Below are 19,594 nucleotides of genomic sequence, written 5' to 3'. Positions count from 1 at the left end.
CCAGACTACCCCACACAACCCCAGACAACCCCACACAACCCCACACACCCCCACACCCCCACAGACAACCCCACACAACCGCAGACAACCCCACACAACCCCACACAACCGCAGACAACCCCACACAACCCCAGACAACCCCACACAACCCCAGACAACCCCAGACAACCCCACACAACCCCACACAACCCCAGACAACCCCAGACAACCTCAGACAACCCCAGACAACCCCACACAACCCCACACAACCCCAGACAACCCCAGACAACCCCAGACAAACCCAGACAACCCCAGACAACCCCAGACAACCCCAGACAACCCCAGACAACCCCACACAACCCCAGACAACCCCACACAACCCCAGACAACCCCAGACAGCCCCACACAACCCCAGACAACCACAGACAACCCCACACAACCCCAGACAACCCCACACAACCCCACACAACCCCAGACAACCCCACACAACCCCACACAACCCCACACAACCGCACACAACCCTAGACAACCCCAGACAACCCCAGACAACCCCACACAACCCCACACAACCCCAGACAACCCCAGACAACCCCACACAACCCCACACAACCCTAGACAACCCCACACAACCGCACACAACCCTAGACAACCCCACACAACCCCAGACAACCCCAGACAACCCCAGACAACCCCACACAACCCCAGACAACCCCAGACAACCCCACACAACCCCAGACAACCCCAGACAACCCCAGACAACCCCAGACAACCCCAGACAACCCCAGACAACCCCAGACAACCCCAGACAACCCCACACAACCACAGACAACCCCACACAACCCCAGACAACCCCACACAACCCCACACAACCCCAGACAACCCCAGACACCCCCACACAACCCCAGACAACCGCACACAACCCCAGACAACCCCAGACTACCCCACACAACCGCTGACCAAAAACAAAAGGACTCAAGGGTAATGAATTATGATTTTACCACTGCACTATAACATTTAAATTATGATCAGGTCTGATTATGGCTGGTCGGATGTCTGAGCATGGCTGATCATGACTGATCATGGTTGGTCGGGTATCTGAGCATGGCTGATCATGTCTGAGCATGGCTGGTCCGATGTCTGAGCATGGCTGATCATGTATTATCATGGCTGGTTGGTTATCTGAGCATGGCTGATCATGTCTGATCATGGCTGGTGGGTATCTGAGCATGGCTGATCATGGCTGATTGGGCATCTGAGCATGGCTGATCATGGCTGATCATGGCTTGTTGGGCATATGAGCATGGCTGATCATGTCTGAGCATGTCTGATCATGGTTGGTTGGGTATCTGATCATGTCTGAGCATGGCTGATCATGTCTGATCATGGCTGGTCGGGTATCTGAGCATGGCTGATCATGTCTGATAATGGCTGGTTGGCTATCTGACCATGGCTGATCATGTCTGATCATGGCTGGTTGGATATCTGAGCATGGCTGATCATGTCTGATCACGGCTGGTCGGGTATCTGAGCATGGCTGATAATGTCTGATCATGGCTGGTTGGGTATCTGAGCATGGCTGATCATGTCTGATCACGGCTGGTCGGGTATCTGAGCATGGCTGATAATGTCTGAGCATGGCTGGTCGGGTATCTGAGCATGGCTGATAATGTCTGAGCATGGCTGGTCGGGTATCTGAGCATGGCTGATAATGTCTGAGCATGGCTGGTCGGGTATCTGAGCATGGTGAGTATGACTATCTGGGCGTGTACAGTATGTCAGCCTTTTTATACATTTACATTGTAGTCAACTTACAGGAACAATTAGGGTTAGGTGCTTTTCTCAAGGGCACATCAACAGATTTTTCACCTAGTCGGCTCGATTCAATCCAGCGACCTTTCGGTTACTGGAGCTACGGTCAGGCTACCTGCCGCCCCATATCTACAGTACCATGAGACATGTACTGTATGTGCTTGTCCATTAGATCCACAGGTGGCATTGTGTGTGTGTGTGTGTGTGTGTGTGTGTGTGTGTGTGTGTGTGTGTGTGTGTGTGTGTGTGTGTGTGTGTGTGTGTGTGTGTGTGTGTGTGTGTGTGTGTGTGTGTGTGTGTGTGTGTGTGTGTGTGTGTGTGTATGCGTGCGTGCATATGTATGTGTGTGTATTCAGGCTGTGTGTGTCCTGTGTTCCCCTACCTACTCAGCCCCTTTCACACCCGTGGGGACAGCTTCAATTTTCTCCATGGCTGACCTGGCACTGATGATGCTGGCTCTCTGGCTCTCCTCCCCAACAGTACACACTCTGCTGCCCTGCTTATACCTCCATGTGTTTAGCAGTAAGTGCGTCCCTCTGCTAATTTGGCAGGCCCTGCCCTTATGAATAATTTCTCTATTGTTTTTGCTAAATTGAATTCTGCTGGGTAGTGGGTACTGTGTGCTGCCTGCACCTTGGATTGAGACCCCACGAGTGCTGGACTAGATAGTGAGCTGGCAACAAGCCCCCTTCTTTCTACACACACAAACTCACACAGACACACACAGACACACACACGATTCTTTCTGCTGCCCCCCTCTGTCTCGTTATGTAGTTTCATTCGTCTACACATGCTAACACTTCTATAAACCTATTGTTTCCTCTGATGGTCTAATTGTCAGTTTGAGGGGCTGAGTTCAGCTCTGAGCTCGGTAAACCACAGCCAGCTTAATGCTTTAATTACAGATAAGTGAAAAGATTTCAAAACACACAAACACTTGAACACACAAAAAGGTCATACAGTTTGCCAGCACACCCTCACAAATGCAGAAACACGCACGCACGCACGCACGCACGTACACACACACACACACACACACACACACACATAAACACACACGGTGACTCATCCACTCCCCTGGTCTGGTGACACAGGAGAGAGAGGGAGAAGAAAAAACACACTGATTAACAGGAAAGGTGAAAGGTGAAGTCATGCAGAAAATCAACAGAAAGCTGTGTTTTCTGTCATTACATATTTATTTGTGTGTTAGTTAATGGTGTCTCCGGTGGCAGCAAACTGTCCCAGGCAGCATCAACACACACACACACACACACAGACACGCACACAGTGAAACACACACACACCCCACATGTGGTCTGCCCGTGGCCCCAGGAGAACAAGCCCTCATTAAGGCTTTAGTCTGAATATTTCATGTAGTATAATTATTTAATAACTCTGCATCTCTGTAAATCGCCTTGATTTGTGTTAAAAAGGAAACCTTTTTCTTTAATGCAATGAACTTACAAGGGGCTTCCGAGTGGCGCAGCGGTCTAAAGCACTGCATCTCAGTGCTAAAGGCGTCACTACAGACCCTGGTTCGATTCCAGGCTGTATCACAACCGGCCGTGATTGGGAGTCCCGTAGTGCGGGGCACAATTGGCCAAGCATCATCCGGGTTAGGGTTTGGCCGGGGTAGGCCGTCATTGTAAATAAGAATTTGTTCTTAACTGACTTGCCTAGTTAAATAATTAAAATACAGCATTCCCTGGTCGCAACTGAAAGAAGGAAAAAAACAAGAGAGAAAATAGAAGAATATTGAATTATGCCACGAGGACAACAACTTCCACAGTACTGTGTAGCTGTAAAGTGACTGATGTTTACAGTATCCCAACGGAGAGGTTGGTGGAGGGGTAGATTCTCAGTTGGAGGGGTATAGGGTACAGAAATTGAGGGGTATAGGGTACAGAAATTGAGGGATTGGAGGGCTATAGGGTACAGAAATTGAGGGATTGGAGGGGTAGAGGGTACAGAATTTGAGGGATTCGAGGGATAGAGGATTAACTGGAAGGGTGAAATGATGGAGGACAGAGGGGAGGGGAGGGGGTTTCATCGCTTAGCAACTCCCCAATGTTTCACTGTCAATTTAGATATTAAGTGTTTCAATATCTCTGTGGAGGGGTTGCGTGCGTGTGAGGTTGTGAGGAATGTGTGGTCCAAAGGGGAGAGCTATTTTCATCCTGTATTTCGCTCTCTCTCCACCGCTGTCTCTTCTTCTTCTCTTTCTCAATCTCTCGCTTTTTGTGGTTGCTGTTTGTTTCACATATACATTAAAAAAGATAATAAACAACAGAAAAGAGAGGGAGAAAAACATCACCCAACTCACACTCTTCCTGTAAATCACCCAACCCACACTCTTCCTGTAAATCACCCAACCCACACTCTTCCTGTAAATCACCCAACCTACACTCTTCCTGTAAATCACCCAACCTACACTCTTCTTGTAAATCACCCAACCCACACTCTTCTTGTAAATCACCCAACCCACACTCTTCCTGTAAATCACCCAACCCACACTCTTCCTGTAAATCACCCAACCCACACTCTTCCTGTAAATCACCCAACCCACACTCTTCCTGTAAATCACCCAACCCACACTCTTCCTGTAAATCACCCAACCCACACTCTTCCTGTAAATCACCCAATCTACACTCTTCCTGTAAATCATCCAACCGACACTTCCTGTAAATCACCCAACCCACACTCTTCCTGTAAATCACCCAACCCACACTCTTCTTGTAAATCACCCAACCCACACTCTTCTTGTAAATCACCCAACCTACACTCTTCCTGTAAATCACCCAACCCACACTCTTCCTGTAAATCACCCAACCCACACTCTTCCTGTAAATCACCCAACCCACACTCTTCCTGTAAATCACCCAACCCACACTCTTCCTGTAAATCACCCAACCCACACTCTTCCTGTAAATCACCCAACCTACACTCTTCCTGTAAATCACCCAACCCACACTCTTCCTTTAAATCACCCAACCTACACTCTTCCTGTAAATCACCCAATCTACACTCTTCCTGTAAATCATCCAACCGACACTTCCTGTAAATCACCCAACCGACACTCTTCCTGTAAATCACCCAACCCACACTCTTCTTGTAAATCACCCAACCCACACTCTTCTTGTAAATCACCCAACCTACACTCTTCCTGTAAATCACCCAACCCACACTCTTCCTGTAAATCACCCAATCTACACTCTTCCTGTAAATCACCCAATCTACACTCTTCCTGTAAATCCCCCAACCCACACTCTTCCTTTAAATCACCCAACCCACACTCCTCCTGTAAATCACCCAACCTACACTCTTCTTGTAAATCACCCAACCCGCACTCTTCCTGTAAATCACCCAACCCGCACTCTTCCTGTAAATCACCCAACCCGCACTCTTCCTGTAAATCACCCAACCCGCACTCTTCCTGTAAATCACCCAACCCGCACTCTTCCTGTAAATCACCCAACCCGCACTCTTCCTGTAAATCACCCAACCCGCACTCTTCCTGTAAATCACCCAACCCGCACTCCTCCTGTAAAATCACCCAACCCGCACTCTTCCTGTAAATCACCCAACCTACACTCTTCTTGTAAATCACCCAACCCACACTCTTCCTGTAAATCGCTACTCTCAAACAGCCCCCACATGTGAAATCTGAGCAATTTGATGGTCTGGCTTGCCCTCAATATTATTTAAGTAATACCCTGTTATTATTGAGGGAGAGAGAAAAAAGAATGACCATTATCTTTATGTGTGTCCTTTAATGCACCACATATTTATAGTTTAGCATTGCAGAGCAGAGGCACAGTGACTGAGCGGGGGCCCGGGTCGTAAAACCAGCGGGACAGAGCTACAGTATGTAATAGCATCCTGGCTCTCTGACACTCCCCTACCATCTCACAAGACAACTGGACAACAACACTGTCTCTAATCCAACTGACTCCCCTGGTCTGGCTTTAATCACCTCTCACCTTTACTAACGTTGACTCTGTCTCATCCACCCTCCTTGACCTCTCCTTCTGCTCTTCGTCTCACCCCTCCGCCCCCTCACTCTTCTTCTTTACTGTCTTCCCCCAGTCTACCACCTATTCTTTCCTCTAGTGCCCATCTCCCCCGGTGTTGTTAATGATCAGTGGGTATTTGCGTAACTCCAACCAGAGAGGAGACTGGAGACACGTCCCTCTCCACCTCGGCTGTTTATGTTCTGGCTCTATCTGGTTAAACAGTGATGATGGTCCGTGATTGATGGCAGAGAAGGTGGTTGGAGTTTTACTATGTGCTAATCTTACATCCTGGTCATAGGTCAAAGGAAGCTATAATATTGTCCATCTGCGATGGTATCTGAGCTATGAAGCACTGACTAGCTCTGTCCTGGGCTAAGCCAATGAGCACCGCTGTTAAACATGGCTCAGCCAATGGGCATCGCTGTTGTTAACCTAGTTGACCTTGATGTTGAAAGACCTCTGACACATGTGGAATGGCTCTCTACTCTGTAGCTTTGATGAGGGGTCACTGATCCCCACTAATCAGTTGTACTGTTTTTCTCACCAGGCGCTGCACAGGCAACCCCCACAGCCCCTGAAGCACCACTCCCCCATGCGCGAGGACCCTGTGCCCGCCCAGGGTAATGACGAAGGGTCACAGAACGTTGAAAGAGGTGGTGGCTGCACGGGCGGCCCAGGAGTCGGTGGTTGCACGGTCGTTAAGAAGCCTCGATCACGCACTAAGATATCTCTAGAAGCCCTGGGCATCCTACAGAGCTTCATCCAGGACGTGGGTCTGTACCCGGACCAGGAAGCCATCCATACCCTGTCAGCCCAGCTGGACCTGCCCAAACACACCATCATCAAATTCTTCCAGAACCAGCGCTACCATGTCAAGCACCACGGCCGGCTGAAGGAGCTAGGGGAGGGGGCTGGCGGCGTGGACGTCAGCGAATACAGAGACGAGGAGCTCCTCTCCAGCTCAGAGGACCCTGAGTCCAGTGAGGATGGTCACGAGGAGATGTACCCCACTACTGAGAGGGAAGGAGGGGAGAGAGAGAGCAACACAGCAGGGTCAGCCCCTTCCCTGGCCCCAGCCCCAGGCGAGTCTTCAGGGACCAGCAAGGAAGCCATGGAGGAGAGCAAGGACAAGGGCCATTCTCATGGTCTGGGTGGGGGCCGAGCCAGCTCCCTGCCCCCTAGTAGCTCCTCATCCAGTCCCAGAGAACAGGCTGACTTCCAGAGATAGAGACCCAGAGACTAGATAAGACACTGGAAGAGACGGGCGGAGACAGAGAGACACGAGAGACAGAGAGACACGAGAGACAAAGAGACACAAGAGAGAGAGAGAGATACAAGGGGAATCGAATGGGAACAAAACACTGGGAGAGGGGAAGAGAGGCATAGATGAGACAATGAGAGACTCACTGACACACACACACACACACAATATACAGACAAGGGATCCTAAGGAGGGCTCGTCAAAGTGGGATATCAGTGAAAATACAATTTGTTACCTCAGCAACAGGGATATGCCATGAAACAGCAGCCATGTGGAACAGTTAGAATAGTATGTTCACTGAACCAATAGACAGAGAGAAAACCAAACATACACACACACATCTCACCCCTGTCCACAAGAGGAACTCGCCACATCAACACCACTCTTGAATTGAGCCAATCCCAAAATTCAGCTTCACCCAAGAGGACCGGCTCTCATCTGCTCTGTCCAATGACTACTCTCCCTAGTGTCTCAACCACACCCACATGCTGAGTACTTGTCCTTATTTCGATGTTGGGTCTTGAGTCAGATCCCTAACTGACACTCATAGACTGAATACTGGGGGCCTGCTCAGACCTTCATCATCCTATGGTCCCTCAGCTCCAGATCTACAGCACATAACTGGCTGTTGTGGCTGTCCTCCAACTCCTCCCCCTCTCCGCCCCTCCATGAAAGGACCATTCTGGTCTTTGACAGCGTTGACAGTTTGAGTGGGTGGTTGGATAGTGGATGGGTGTTGGGTGGAGGTAGGAACAGTGGTATGGGGGAATTCACCAATGATAAACAAATATGGTTTAAGTCCAGAATGGAAGCTTATGGTATTTTTTTGAAGTTGGAATCGCCCCTCCCATCCAGCTCCCGTTGCCAACCCTCAATGGTGCAACAACATCCCTATGCGATGGACCAGACCATCCCTCTAACGCCATGCCCCCTACCCCCTGCCCCCTACCCCCCAACCCCCACTCTAAATATGGTTCATTCTCTCTATCACTGTACAGCAGTTATTACACAATAACCTAGTGTGTATGGCCACTGTGGTTTATGAGGACACTACTAGCTGAACGTATCATGTTTTAGGACATAAAAGAGGACAGCCTTGTGAGGACAGTGAGGACCCAGTGGTGTACAAGGACACTCAGGATAACAGTTCCTCTGGTCTGTCCTCTGTCCCCCCAGCATACCCAACCTCTCCCTATGTGGAGAGAAACAGGGAGGGGCACAACAGAACGGAGATTCAGCAACCAATCAATCAGTCACTTTATGTACGCTAGCCCACCCCTTCACTCTTCCTCTCTCTTTCCCCCATCCCTCGTTCTCTCCCTCATTCTCTCTCTCTATAATTGGTGCCCACAGTGTCCCCTTCCACCACACCTACCCACATGTAACTTCTCCACCATATTTATTGCTATCTTTATCCATGATTATCATTATTGTTATGGTTGTTATTGTTGTTATTGCTGTCATAGCTGTTTATTTCTTACTTCTATTTTCATGCTTGTAATATTGGCTTTCCGAGCACCGTGGTTGTTTTGGTAACGAGAGACGTTTTTGAGACATGAGAAACACACTGCCGAAAACCAGAGAAGAAGCAGTTACTGTAACGTTTATCAAGTAGAAATCCATGTTGTGCTAAGCAACTCACGTGTTTTTCCAAAGAGAGACGGACATTGGCTGAAACGGGAGTGGAATCCAAAAAGTAAAGGAAACACAACGAATAAACTGAGCTTTTGCTACAGATGTTAACAATCGGACATGTTTGGAGCCGTTGGAAAACACGGCATGCTTGACCTCTGTGTGTTATGTACAAGTGTGTCTACAGTACAAATCCTTATCTGAGAGCGGGTACTTATGTCGAAGGATGCGTCCCAAAGAGAGCCCTATGAGCCCTGGTCAAAAGAAGTGCACTGTATAGGGAATAGGGTGGCATTTGGGGTACGGACAAAGTAAAAGAGGAACCATTATTTACCTGTCTGACTCTAGGCAGCTGCTATGTGAATGACCTGTCTTGTACTGTAATTCATTCATTAATCAATCATACAATACATTGTGTTTTATCGCTATGATTCTGTCAATCTTTATGATTCAGGGTTAAATCTTATTTCTGTATGTCAAATGTCATGTGATCCAGTGACACGCCATACACATAGAGGACTGTCACATCCATCAGAGTGAATACCAAGCCCTGACCCAGAACAAGTATTTTCATACTTCCCCAGTTCCCACCCCACGTCCTGCCACAACACACACACACACACACACACACACACACACACACACACACACACACACACACACACACACACACACACACACACACGCAGAGGGACTGCGGCTAGCCCTGCATTTCTCCAAGCCAATCAATTAGAGGCCTCCCTAAAGCCTCATGACTGAGGTTTCTAATAAGAGGCAGCGCACAGGGACTCACAGTAATTCACATGGAAAGGCTGCTGGCTGAATGGTTGGCTGGGTAGCTGGCTAAATGGTTGGCTGGGTAGCTAGCTGAATGGTTGTCTGGGTAGCTAGCTGAATGGTTGGCTGGGTAGCTGGCTGGTTGGCTGGGTAGCTGGCTGGTTGGCTGGGTAGCTGGCTGGTTGGCTGGTTGGCTGGGTAGCTGGCTGGTTGGCTGGGTAGCTGGCTGGTTGGCTGGTTGTTTGGGTAGCTGGCTGATTGGCTGGGTAGCTGGCTAAATGGTTGGCTGGGTAGCTAGCTGAATGGTTGGCTGGGTAGCTGGCTGGTTGGCTGGTTGGCTGGTTGTTTGGGTAGCTGGCGGATTGGCTGGGTAGCTGGCTGGTTAGCTGGCTAGCTGGCTGATTGGCTGGGTACCTGGCTGGTTGGCTGGGTAGCTGGCTGGTTGGCTGGGTAGTTGGCTGGTTGGCTGGCTAGCTGGCTGATTGGCTGGGTAGCTGGCTGGTTGGCTGGGTAGCTGGCTGGTTGGCTGGTTGGCTGGGTAGCTGGCTGGTTGGCTGGGTAGCTGGCTGGTTGGCTGGGTAGCTGGCTGGTTGGCTGGGTAGCTGGCTGGTTGGTTGGGTAGCTGGCTGGTTGGCTGGGTAGCTGGCTGGTTGGCTGGGTAGCTGGCTGGTTGGCTGGGTAGCTGGTCACACAGACCAGTTTGGACCAGGTCCTTGTTCATTAGGAATGGTAAAATTAGTCTTCAAATGGAATATGAATATGAGCATTCTTATACACCATCGTATGTACATGTTGCCTGTGATGTTCTCATCTCTGGCCTTGTGTTACTGGCCCAGCTCTCCTTCAGGCAATTTCAATTCTGCCTCACAAGACCTATCTCCCATTTGTGTCTTTCTGTCCCTTTTGGTCCTGTAAACCATTTGTGTCTGTGCTGTGTGATTGGTCCATCAATCAGGAGCCATTAGCAGCTATCCAGAGCCATGTGGTCTTTGTGTGACTGAATAAAGTAGCTCACCTGCAGGGTTATTGGGATTGCTCAGTAGGCTATTACCCAACCACACCACACGTACACCTGTCAGTCAAAGCTACTGCCCCGCCTCTGTCATTACTGGCTGGCCTGACGTATATGTGCATGCATACACACACACACACACATACGCACGGACGCAGGCGCACACACACTCAGGCACACACGCACGCACGCTCACACATACACAATGCGGTACCACTCCACAATAATGAGTCCCACAATCGGATGAGAGAGGTGGGGACCAGGTCAAGCACAGTATACCTCTCTCCTCTTCCTCCTCCTCCTCTCTCCTCCTCCACTTCCTCCTCCTCTCTCCTCCTCCTCCACTTCCTCCTCCTCTCTCCTCCTCCATTTCTTCCTCCTCCTCTCCTCCACTTCCTCCACCTCCACCTCCTCTCTCTCCTCCTCTCCTCCACCTCCACCTCCTCTCTCTCCTCCTCTCCCCTCCTCCACCTCCTCTCTCCTCTCCTCTTCATTCTCCACCTCCTCCGCCTCCACTTCCTCCTCTCTCCTTCTCCACCTCTCTCCTCCTTCTCCATATGCAGTGTTGCTTGTCAAACAATCTAACCAAATGTTCCTGATGAGCTGAAGGGTCAGGGTCATGTGCCAATCCCTCTTCTTCTTTTCAATCTCATCCCCCTCTCCTCCTCCTGACTGAGGACAATCACAGCTCACGCTGTGGCACCAGGACCCCCTCTCCTCCTCCTGACTGAGGACAATCACAGCTCACGCTGTGGTATCAGGATAATTAGATCTAAAGGATGGCACTCCATTGCAAGTCTGAACGCTGTGAACACTTTCTCTCTGTGTGACGTTGAAACCAGAACACTCAATCAGGAAAAGATAGACACACACACACACTACACAGACAGACACACACACACACTACACAAACAGACACACTACACACATTACATAGACACACACACTACACACACTACACAGACAGACACACTACACAGATACACACACACACACACACACACACTACACAAACAGACATACACACACACTACACAGACAGACAGACAGACAGACAGACAGACAGACAGACAGACAGACAGACAGACAGACAGACAGACAGACAGACACACACACACACACACTACACAAACAGACACACACTACACAAACAGAAACATACACACACACACACTACAGACAGACACACACACACACACACGCAATACAAAGACAGACACACAAACTACACAGACAGACACACACTACACAGATAGACACACACTACACAGACAGATACTACACAGATAGACACACACACTACACAGACAGACACACACTACATAGGCACACACACACACTACACAGGCACACACACAGACACACACTACACAGGCAGACACACACACTACACAGACACACACTACACAGGCAGACACACACTCTCTCGTGAATAGACCTACTCTCTCTCATGCTGTGATCAATCAACTTTTTTGTTGCAGTTTGATTCAGTCAGACAGAGTGCAGCAAATTAATTTTGACCGCTTTAAGTTTTTCTTGGTTGTTTTTGAGTTGGATGGGGAAGGGGCAGATATTTCCTGTTTTGTTTTCTTGCAGTGCCTCTTGACTAAGCACAATGCTCCATCGAACCTTTCTGAAACAATGCCTTCAGACGGGTAACTCTCCTTTCTGAAACAATGCATTCAGACGGGTAACTCTCCTTTCTGAAACAATGCATTCAGACGGGTAACTCTCCTTTCTGAAACAATGCATTCAGACGGGTAACTCTCCTTTCTGAAACAATGCATTCAGACGGGTAACTCTCCTTTCTGAAACAATGCATTCAGACGGGTAACTCTCCTTTCTGAAACAATGCATTCAGACGGGTAACTCTCCTTTCTGAAACAATGCATTCAGACGGGTAACTCTCCTTTCTGAAACAATGCATTCAGACGGGTAACTCTCCTTAACTAATAGTTCTAATTCAAATGATCAGTTCTGCAGCCATCATTCCTTTTCTTCACCAACTTCATCATTGCCGACAATGTGAGTCAGAATTTCTGTCTGGTACTTTTTGCATTCCCTGTTTAATCATGCCAGTTATCACTCAGTGATCATTAAAACGTCTTATGTGCATTAATCTTGAGGTTCTTGTGTTTTTGTTTTACTTTTTTGTCGATATTTTATTTTTCAAATTGCTGTCGTTGTTTAAATAAAGTGCATCCAATGAAAAGACTGTTGTGTCCGTGTTCTGAGCATGGATTCATCTGGACGAGCGTCGTAGTTTATACCATCCTTGGAACAGAGTATTGTCTGTTCTTCAAAGCTAGTATTTGATTGCCTGAAGACTCAAACTGAATTTATCCGCTGCTCTGTGTTCCCTACATACTTTAGTCTGAGACTGCCATGGTTGAAGTAATTTGTGGTGACGTCATAATGAGGGGTGTTGGACAAAACAAAGTCATCAGCGAATGGATCATCTCTAACCAATCAGAGTATCAAAGCCAATGGTCGGATTTTCTTAAAGCCGCTTTACCCACATGTGTTCTGGCTTGGCCCAATCCAACGGTTTCTGGGACCAATCAGACGGTCTAGAATGGATTTCCATTCTAAAAGGGGCGTACTCCAAAAAGACACTAACTTCCATGGGCATGGCGTAGGGTTTGGCCAGAGCAAGGAGTTTGGGTAGCCGGGCAAAGTATTCAAGAGTGTTTCGCCTTTAGAACTAAACAATGCTATGATATAAAAAGCTGGAGGAGGTCTGGTGGAGGAGGAGGTGGGGATATGAGCACTTTGGGAAAACCATGGTGTGGTCACAGGAACCTAATACTGTTTCATGTGTACATAAAGACAATTAAGACCATTTTGGGGTGGAATTGACTGGAAACAGTCCGTCGATGATAACAATGTAACTCTCCTTGTTTATTCTGTAAAGGAATACTTCTCAGAAAAAGTTAGCATTATGTAGGAGTATGCCATGGGTGTTCCAAAGTGGAATTACTAACTAAATCTGTCTGTCGCCAGCTCTCTCTAGATTGGCAGACACATTACAGTTCATGCTCTCGTTTAATAAACCACACTCATTATACAAGAGGAGACTATTATTCCTGTTATGTAACTCGACCGATATGAGGCTTTAAATGAGGCTTTGGGGTGGCAGGTAGCCTAGTGGTTAGAGCGTTGGGCCAGTAACCGAAAGGTTGCTGGATCGAATCCCTGAGCTGACAAGGTAAAAATCTGTTGTTCTGCCGCTGAACAAGGCAGTTAACCCACTGTTCCTAGGCCGTCATTGTAAATAAGAGTTTGTTCTTAACTGACTTGCCTAGTTACATTATTTCTTTTTTTAAGTAGCCACCAACTTGGAATTGATGTGAGAAGTACTGATTAAGACCCTGTGTCCGATAGCACTCTCTCCACTAATATTCCAGTTGAAACTGTGAGTACCAAGGTATCACTCCTGCCCCTATTACAAACGCAGGTTGACGCTTATTGTCATTAATCTTGTTCTGGAGGCAGCTCTGCAGTTGTCACTACCTGGCGCTGCCACTAAGTCATAAAATCTGATTATAAACGTAACCCTAACCTTAACCACACTGCTAACCCTAATGCCTAACCCTAACATTAACCACACTGCTAACCTAATCCCTAACCTTAAATTAGACCAAAAATCTCATTTTTGTTTTCATGCATTTTTACAATATAACCAATTGACCACAGCCTCCTCCCCCCCCCCCCCCCCATCCCTCTGTTATTCCACTCCCCAGCTTTGCGTTGCTTTCTATCTGTCCTCTAGGTTCCTCTGGTTTTCATTCAGCGGCAGCTCCCCAATCTCCTGATTCAACTCATTATTCGCTCTATTGGCGGGCTTTAACCCTTTGGGCCGCAGGTTCTGGAGCTGGTTGTCATTAGCAAGGGGATTTACTTCGGCAACGAAGGGAAACGGCGATGCCAGCGGGGTAGGGAGTTGTAGGGGTGTCGGAGTGAAACTGTTTGGGGAATGAGACAGCAGCGTCACAGCATGGCGGTCAGACCACCCAGAGATCTGTGGTTCTATTCTGCTGGATACTACAATCCTCTACTTTTTTCATCGATATATCTCCCTCTCCAATTTCAATTTAAGGGCTTTATTGGCATGGGAAACATTTGTTAACATAATAAACAATAAACATTTACATTAAATATTACACTCACACAAGTTCCAAAATAATAAAGACATTACAAATGTCATATTATGTGCAAATAGTTAAAGTACAAAAGGGAAAATAAATAAGTATAAATATCACTCTCAAATGTTGTTTTTTGCCGTCATTGTAAGCCTGCCACACACACACACTATACGATACATTTACTAAACATAAGAATGAGTGAGTTTTTGTCACAACTCAGCTCTTGGGAAGTGACATAGAGCTCTTATAGGGCCAGGGCACAAGAAATAATAAAATAATAATCAATAATATTGCTCTTTATTTAGCCATCTTACATATGAAACCTTATTTGTTCATCTAAAATGGTGAATAACTCACCACAGGTTAATGAGAAGGATGTGCTTGAAAGGATGCACATAACTCTGCAATGTTGGGTTGTATTGGAGAGAGTCTCAGTCTTAAATAATTTTCCACACACAGTCTGTGCCTGTATTTAGTTTTCATGCCAGCGAGGGCCGAGAATCCACTCTCACATAGGTCCGTGGTTGCAAAGGACATCCACGTCTTAACTGCGCGATTTGCCAAGGATGGATACTCTGAGCGCAGCCAAATCCAGAAATCTGGCAGTGGCTTCTGATTAAATTCAATTTTCACAGAACAGCTTGTAGCAATTTCGATGAGGCTCTCTTGTTCAGATATCGGTAAGTGGACTGGAGGCAGGGCACGAAAGGGATAACAAATCCAGTTGTTTGTGTCATCCGCTTCGGGAAAGTACCTGCGTAATTGCGCACCCAACTCACTCAGGTGCTTCGCTATATCACATTTGACATTGTCCGTAAGCTTAAGTTCATTTGAACACAAAATATCATACAATGATGGAAATACCTGTGTGTTGTTCTTGTTAATGCAGACAGAGAAGAGCTCCAACTTCTTAATCATAGCCTCAATTTTGTCCCGCACATTGAAAATAATTGTGGAGAATCCCTGTAATCCTAGATTCCGTTCATTCAGGTTTGAAAAACATCACCCAGATAAGCCAGTCGTGTGAGAAACTCGTCATCATGCAAGCAGTCAGACAAGTGAAAATGATGGTAAATTAAGAAAACTTTAAGCTCATCCCTCAATATAAAAAAACGTGTCAATACTTTGCCCCTTGATAACCAGCGCACTTCTGTATGTTGTAAAAGCATTACATGGTCGCTGCCCATATCATTGCATAGTGCAGAAAACACACGAGAGTTCAGGGGCCTTGCTTTAAAAAAGTTAACCAGTTTCACTGTAGTGTCCAAAACATCTGTCAAGCTGTCAGGCATTCCCTTGGCAGCAGGAGCCTCTCGGTGGATGCTGCAGTGTACCCAAGTGGCATCGGGAGCAATTGCTTGCACGTGCGTTAGCACTCCACTATGTCTCCCTGTCATGGCTTTTGCGCCATTAGTACAGATACTAACACATCTTGACCACCAAAGTCCATTTGATGTCACAAAGCTGACCAGTACTTAAAAAATATTCTCTCCTGTTGTCCTGGTTTCCAGAAGAGGATGTCTTCCTTAATTGACTCCCGATAAATGTAATGGATATATACCAGGAGCTGTGCCAGGCCCGCCATGTCTGTTGACTCATTCAGCTGCAACGCACATAATTCCCTGGCTTGTATGTGAAGCAGTAATTTTTTCAAAACATCTCCTGCCATGTCACTGATGTGTCGTGAAACAGTGTTATTTGATGAATGCATTGTCTGTATAGTTTTTTTTTTAATTTTCCCCCAGCATTGTCCCAGCCATATTCGCGGGAGCAGGAATAATTAAGTCCTAGCCTGTCCTAGCCACTTGGTAGCTCACCATATAAGACGCTTCTAGCCCCTGCTTATTAATGGTATCTGTTACATGTCTTACTACTCGGAAGTCGTCATAATTCTCGCTCCAAAAAGTCCCGTGGTTTATTTTTCAAATCAGCATGTTTTGTTTCTAAATGTCTGCGCAAGAGTGAAGGTTTCATCGAGTTGTGAGATAGTACAGTCGTGGCCAAAAGTTTTGAGAATGACACAAATATTAATTTTCAACACATCTGCTGCCTCAGTTTGTATGATGGCAATTTGCATATACTCCAGAATGTTATGAAGAGTGATCAAATGAATTGCAATTAATTGCAAAGTCCCTCTTTGCCATGCAAATGAACTGAATCCTCCAAAAACATTTCCACTGCATTTCAGCCCTGCCACAAAAGGACCAGCTGACATCATGTCAGTGATTCTCTCGTTAACACAGGTGTGAGTGTTGACGAGGACAAGGCTGGAGATCACTGTCATGCTGATTGAGTTCGAATAACAGACTGGAAGCTTCAAAAGGAGGGTGGTGCTTGGAATCATTGTTCTTCCTATCTCAACCATGGTTACCTGCAAGGAAACACGTGCCGTCATCATTGCTTTGCACAAAAAGGGCTTCATAGGCAAGAATATTGCTGCCAGTAAGATTGCACCTAAATCAACCATTTATCGGATCATAAAGAACTACAAGGAGAGCGGTTCAATTGTTGTGAAGAAGGCTTCAGTGCGCCCAAGAAAGTCCAGCAAGCGCCAGGACCGTCTCCTATAGTTGATTCAGCTGCGGGATCAGGACACCACCAGTACAGAGCTTGCTCAGGAATGGCAGCAGGCAGGTGTAAGTGCATCTGCACGCACAGTGAGGGGAAGACTTTTGTAGGATGGCCTGGTGTCAAGAAGGGCAGCAAAGAAGCCACTTCTCTCCAGGAAAAACATCAGGGACAGACTGATATTCTGCAAAAGGTACAGGGATTGGACTGCTGAGGACTGGGTAAAGTCATTTTCTCTGATGAATCCCCTTTCCGATTGTTTGAGGCATCCGTAAAAAAGCTTGTCCGGAGAAGACAAGGTGAGCGCTACCACCAGTCTTGTCTCATGCCAACAGTAAAGCATCCTGAGACCATTCATGTGTTGGGTTGCTTCTCAGCCAAGGGAGTGGGCTCACTCACAATTTTGCCTAAGAACACAGCCAGGAATAAAGAATGGTACCAACACATTCTCCGAGAGCAACTTCTCCCAACCATCCAGGAACAGTTTGGTGACGAACTGCCTTTTCCAGCATGATGGAGCACCTTGCCATAAGGCAAAAGTCATAAGTGGCTCGGGGAACAAAACATCGATATTTTGGGTCCATGGCCAGGAAACTCCCCAGACCTTAATCCCACTGAGAACTTGTGGTCAATCCTCTAGAGGCGGGTGGACAAACAAAACCCAACAAATTCTGACAAACTCCAAGCATTGATTATGCAAAAATGGGCTGCCATCAGTCAGGATGTGGCCCAGAAATTAATTGACAGCATGCCAGGGCGGATTGCAGAGGTCTTGAAAAAGAAGGGTCAACACTGCAAATATTGACTCTTTGCATCAACTTAATGTAATTGTCAATACAAGCCTTTGACACTTATGAAATGCTTGTAATTATACTTCAGTATTCCATAGTAACATCTGACAAAAATATCTAAAGACACTGAAGCAGCAAACTTTGTGGAAATTAATATTTGTGTCATTCTCATCACTTCTGGCCACGACTGTACTTTTGCACATTTAACACACTGTGGCAGAGGAAAGGCACTACTCCCAATATAAGTGAACCCCAAATCAATGTAGTTCTCATCATATTTGCGCCTCTTCACAACTGTCAGTGTCCATGCTAGCTGGGCTAACCACAAATGTAGAATTACTGATGCTAGAATTGGATGTGCTCATAGAAGCAGAACAACTTGTGTCATCGACAGGTGCAGGTGTAGTACTGCTGGTAGTAGCAGTATTACCAGTAGAGCTGGTATGTGTCTCTATGGACGCGGGCCTTACTAAATGGACTGTTTGAAAATGTGAAGATAATTTGTTTAAATACACTCTCCCTCTCCCCTTTTCTCTCCTCTGACGCAGTAGATATGTTTGTGTTTATAATTAGCCAACCACAGAGAACGGCATGTCAGGAAACGTTAGGGGCCATGTGGTCATGGTTTCTAGTGGATACAATAAACGGCATCATTGTTTGACTGACGGGTTTAGATATCATTATATTGTGTTGTATAGAAAAGCCCAAGCTGTCTGTAGGGCTGTATGTGGGGCTGTATGTGGGGCTGTATGTGGGGCTGTCTGTGGGGCTGTCTGTAGGGCTGTCTGTAGGGCTGTCTGTAGGGCTGTCTGTAGGGCTGTATGTGGGGCTGTCTGTAGGGCTGTCTGTGGGGCTGTCTGTGGGGCTGTCTGTAGGGCTGTATGTGGGGCTGTATGTAGGGCTGTATGTGGGGCTGTCTGTAGGGCTGTCTGTAGGGCTGTCTGTGGGGCTGTATGTGGGGCTGTATGTGGGGCTGTCTGTAGGGCTGTCTGTAGGGCTGTCTGTAGGGCTGTCTGTAGGGCTGTCTGTGGGGCTGTATGTGGGGCTGTATGTGGGGCTGTCTGTAGGGCTGTCTGTAGGGCTGTCTGTAGGGCTGTCTGTGGGGCTGTATGTGGGGCTGTATGTGGGGCTGTCTGTAGGGCTGTCTGTAGGGCTGTCTGTAGGGCTGTATGTGGGGCTGTCTGTAGGGCTGTCTGTGGGGCTGTCTGTAGGGCTGTCTGTAGGGCTGTCTGTGGGGCTGTCTGTGGGGCTGTCTGTAGGGCTGTATGTGGGGCTGTATGTAGGGCTGTATGTGGGGCTGTCTGTAGGGCTGTCTGTAGGGCTTTATGTGGGGCTGTCTGTAGGGCTGTATGTGGGGCTGTCTGTAGGGCTGTATGTGGGGCTGTCTGTAGGGCTGTCTGTAGGGCTGTCTGTAGGGCTGTATGTGGGGCTGTCTGTAGGGCTGTATGTGGGGCTGTATGTGGGGCTGTATGTGGGGCTGTATGTAGGGCTGTCTGTAGGGCTGTATGTGGGGCTGTATGTGGGGCTGTATGTAGGGCTGTATGTGGGGCTGTCTGTAGGGCTGTCTGTAGGGCTGTCTGTAGGGCTGTCTGTAGGGCTGTCTGTAG

General features: G+C 47.6%; 1 protein-coding gene across 2 annotated transcripts in view; it reads left to right on the top strand.

Moving 5' to 3' along the window:
- The window catches only part of LOC129816626 (DNA-binding protein SATB2-like), an 89,690-nt gene extending 81,679 nt beyond the window's left edge, over positions 1–8,011 (top strand). Inside the window, exon 13 of one of the 2 annotated variants that reach the window (XM_055871340.1) lies at positions 6,328–8,011. In XM_055871340.1, the coding sequence (XP_055727315.1) occupies positions 6,328–7,029 (702 nt within the window). In that variant the 3' untranslated portion in view covers positions 7,030–8,011. The remainder of the gene's footprint in view (positions 1–6,327) is intronic. The other variant, XM_055871339.1, reaches the window with a different exon arrangement.
- The last annotated feature ends 11,583 nt before the right edge of the window (positions 8,012–19,594 follow it).

This window comes from Salvelinus fontinalis, chromosome 19 (genome assembly GCF_029448725.1).
Source record: "Salvelinus fontinalis isolate EN_2023a chromosome 19, ASM2944872v1, whole genome shotgun sequence".
Taxonomy (NCBI): Eukaryota; Metazoa; Chordata; class Actinopteri; order Salmoniformes; family Salmonidae; genus Salvelinus; species Salvelinus fontinalis.
This window is presented reverse-complemented; position numbering and strand designations above follow the sequence as displayed.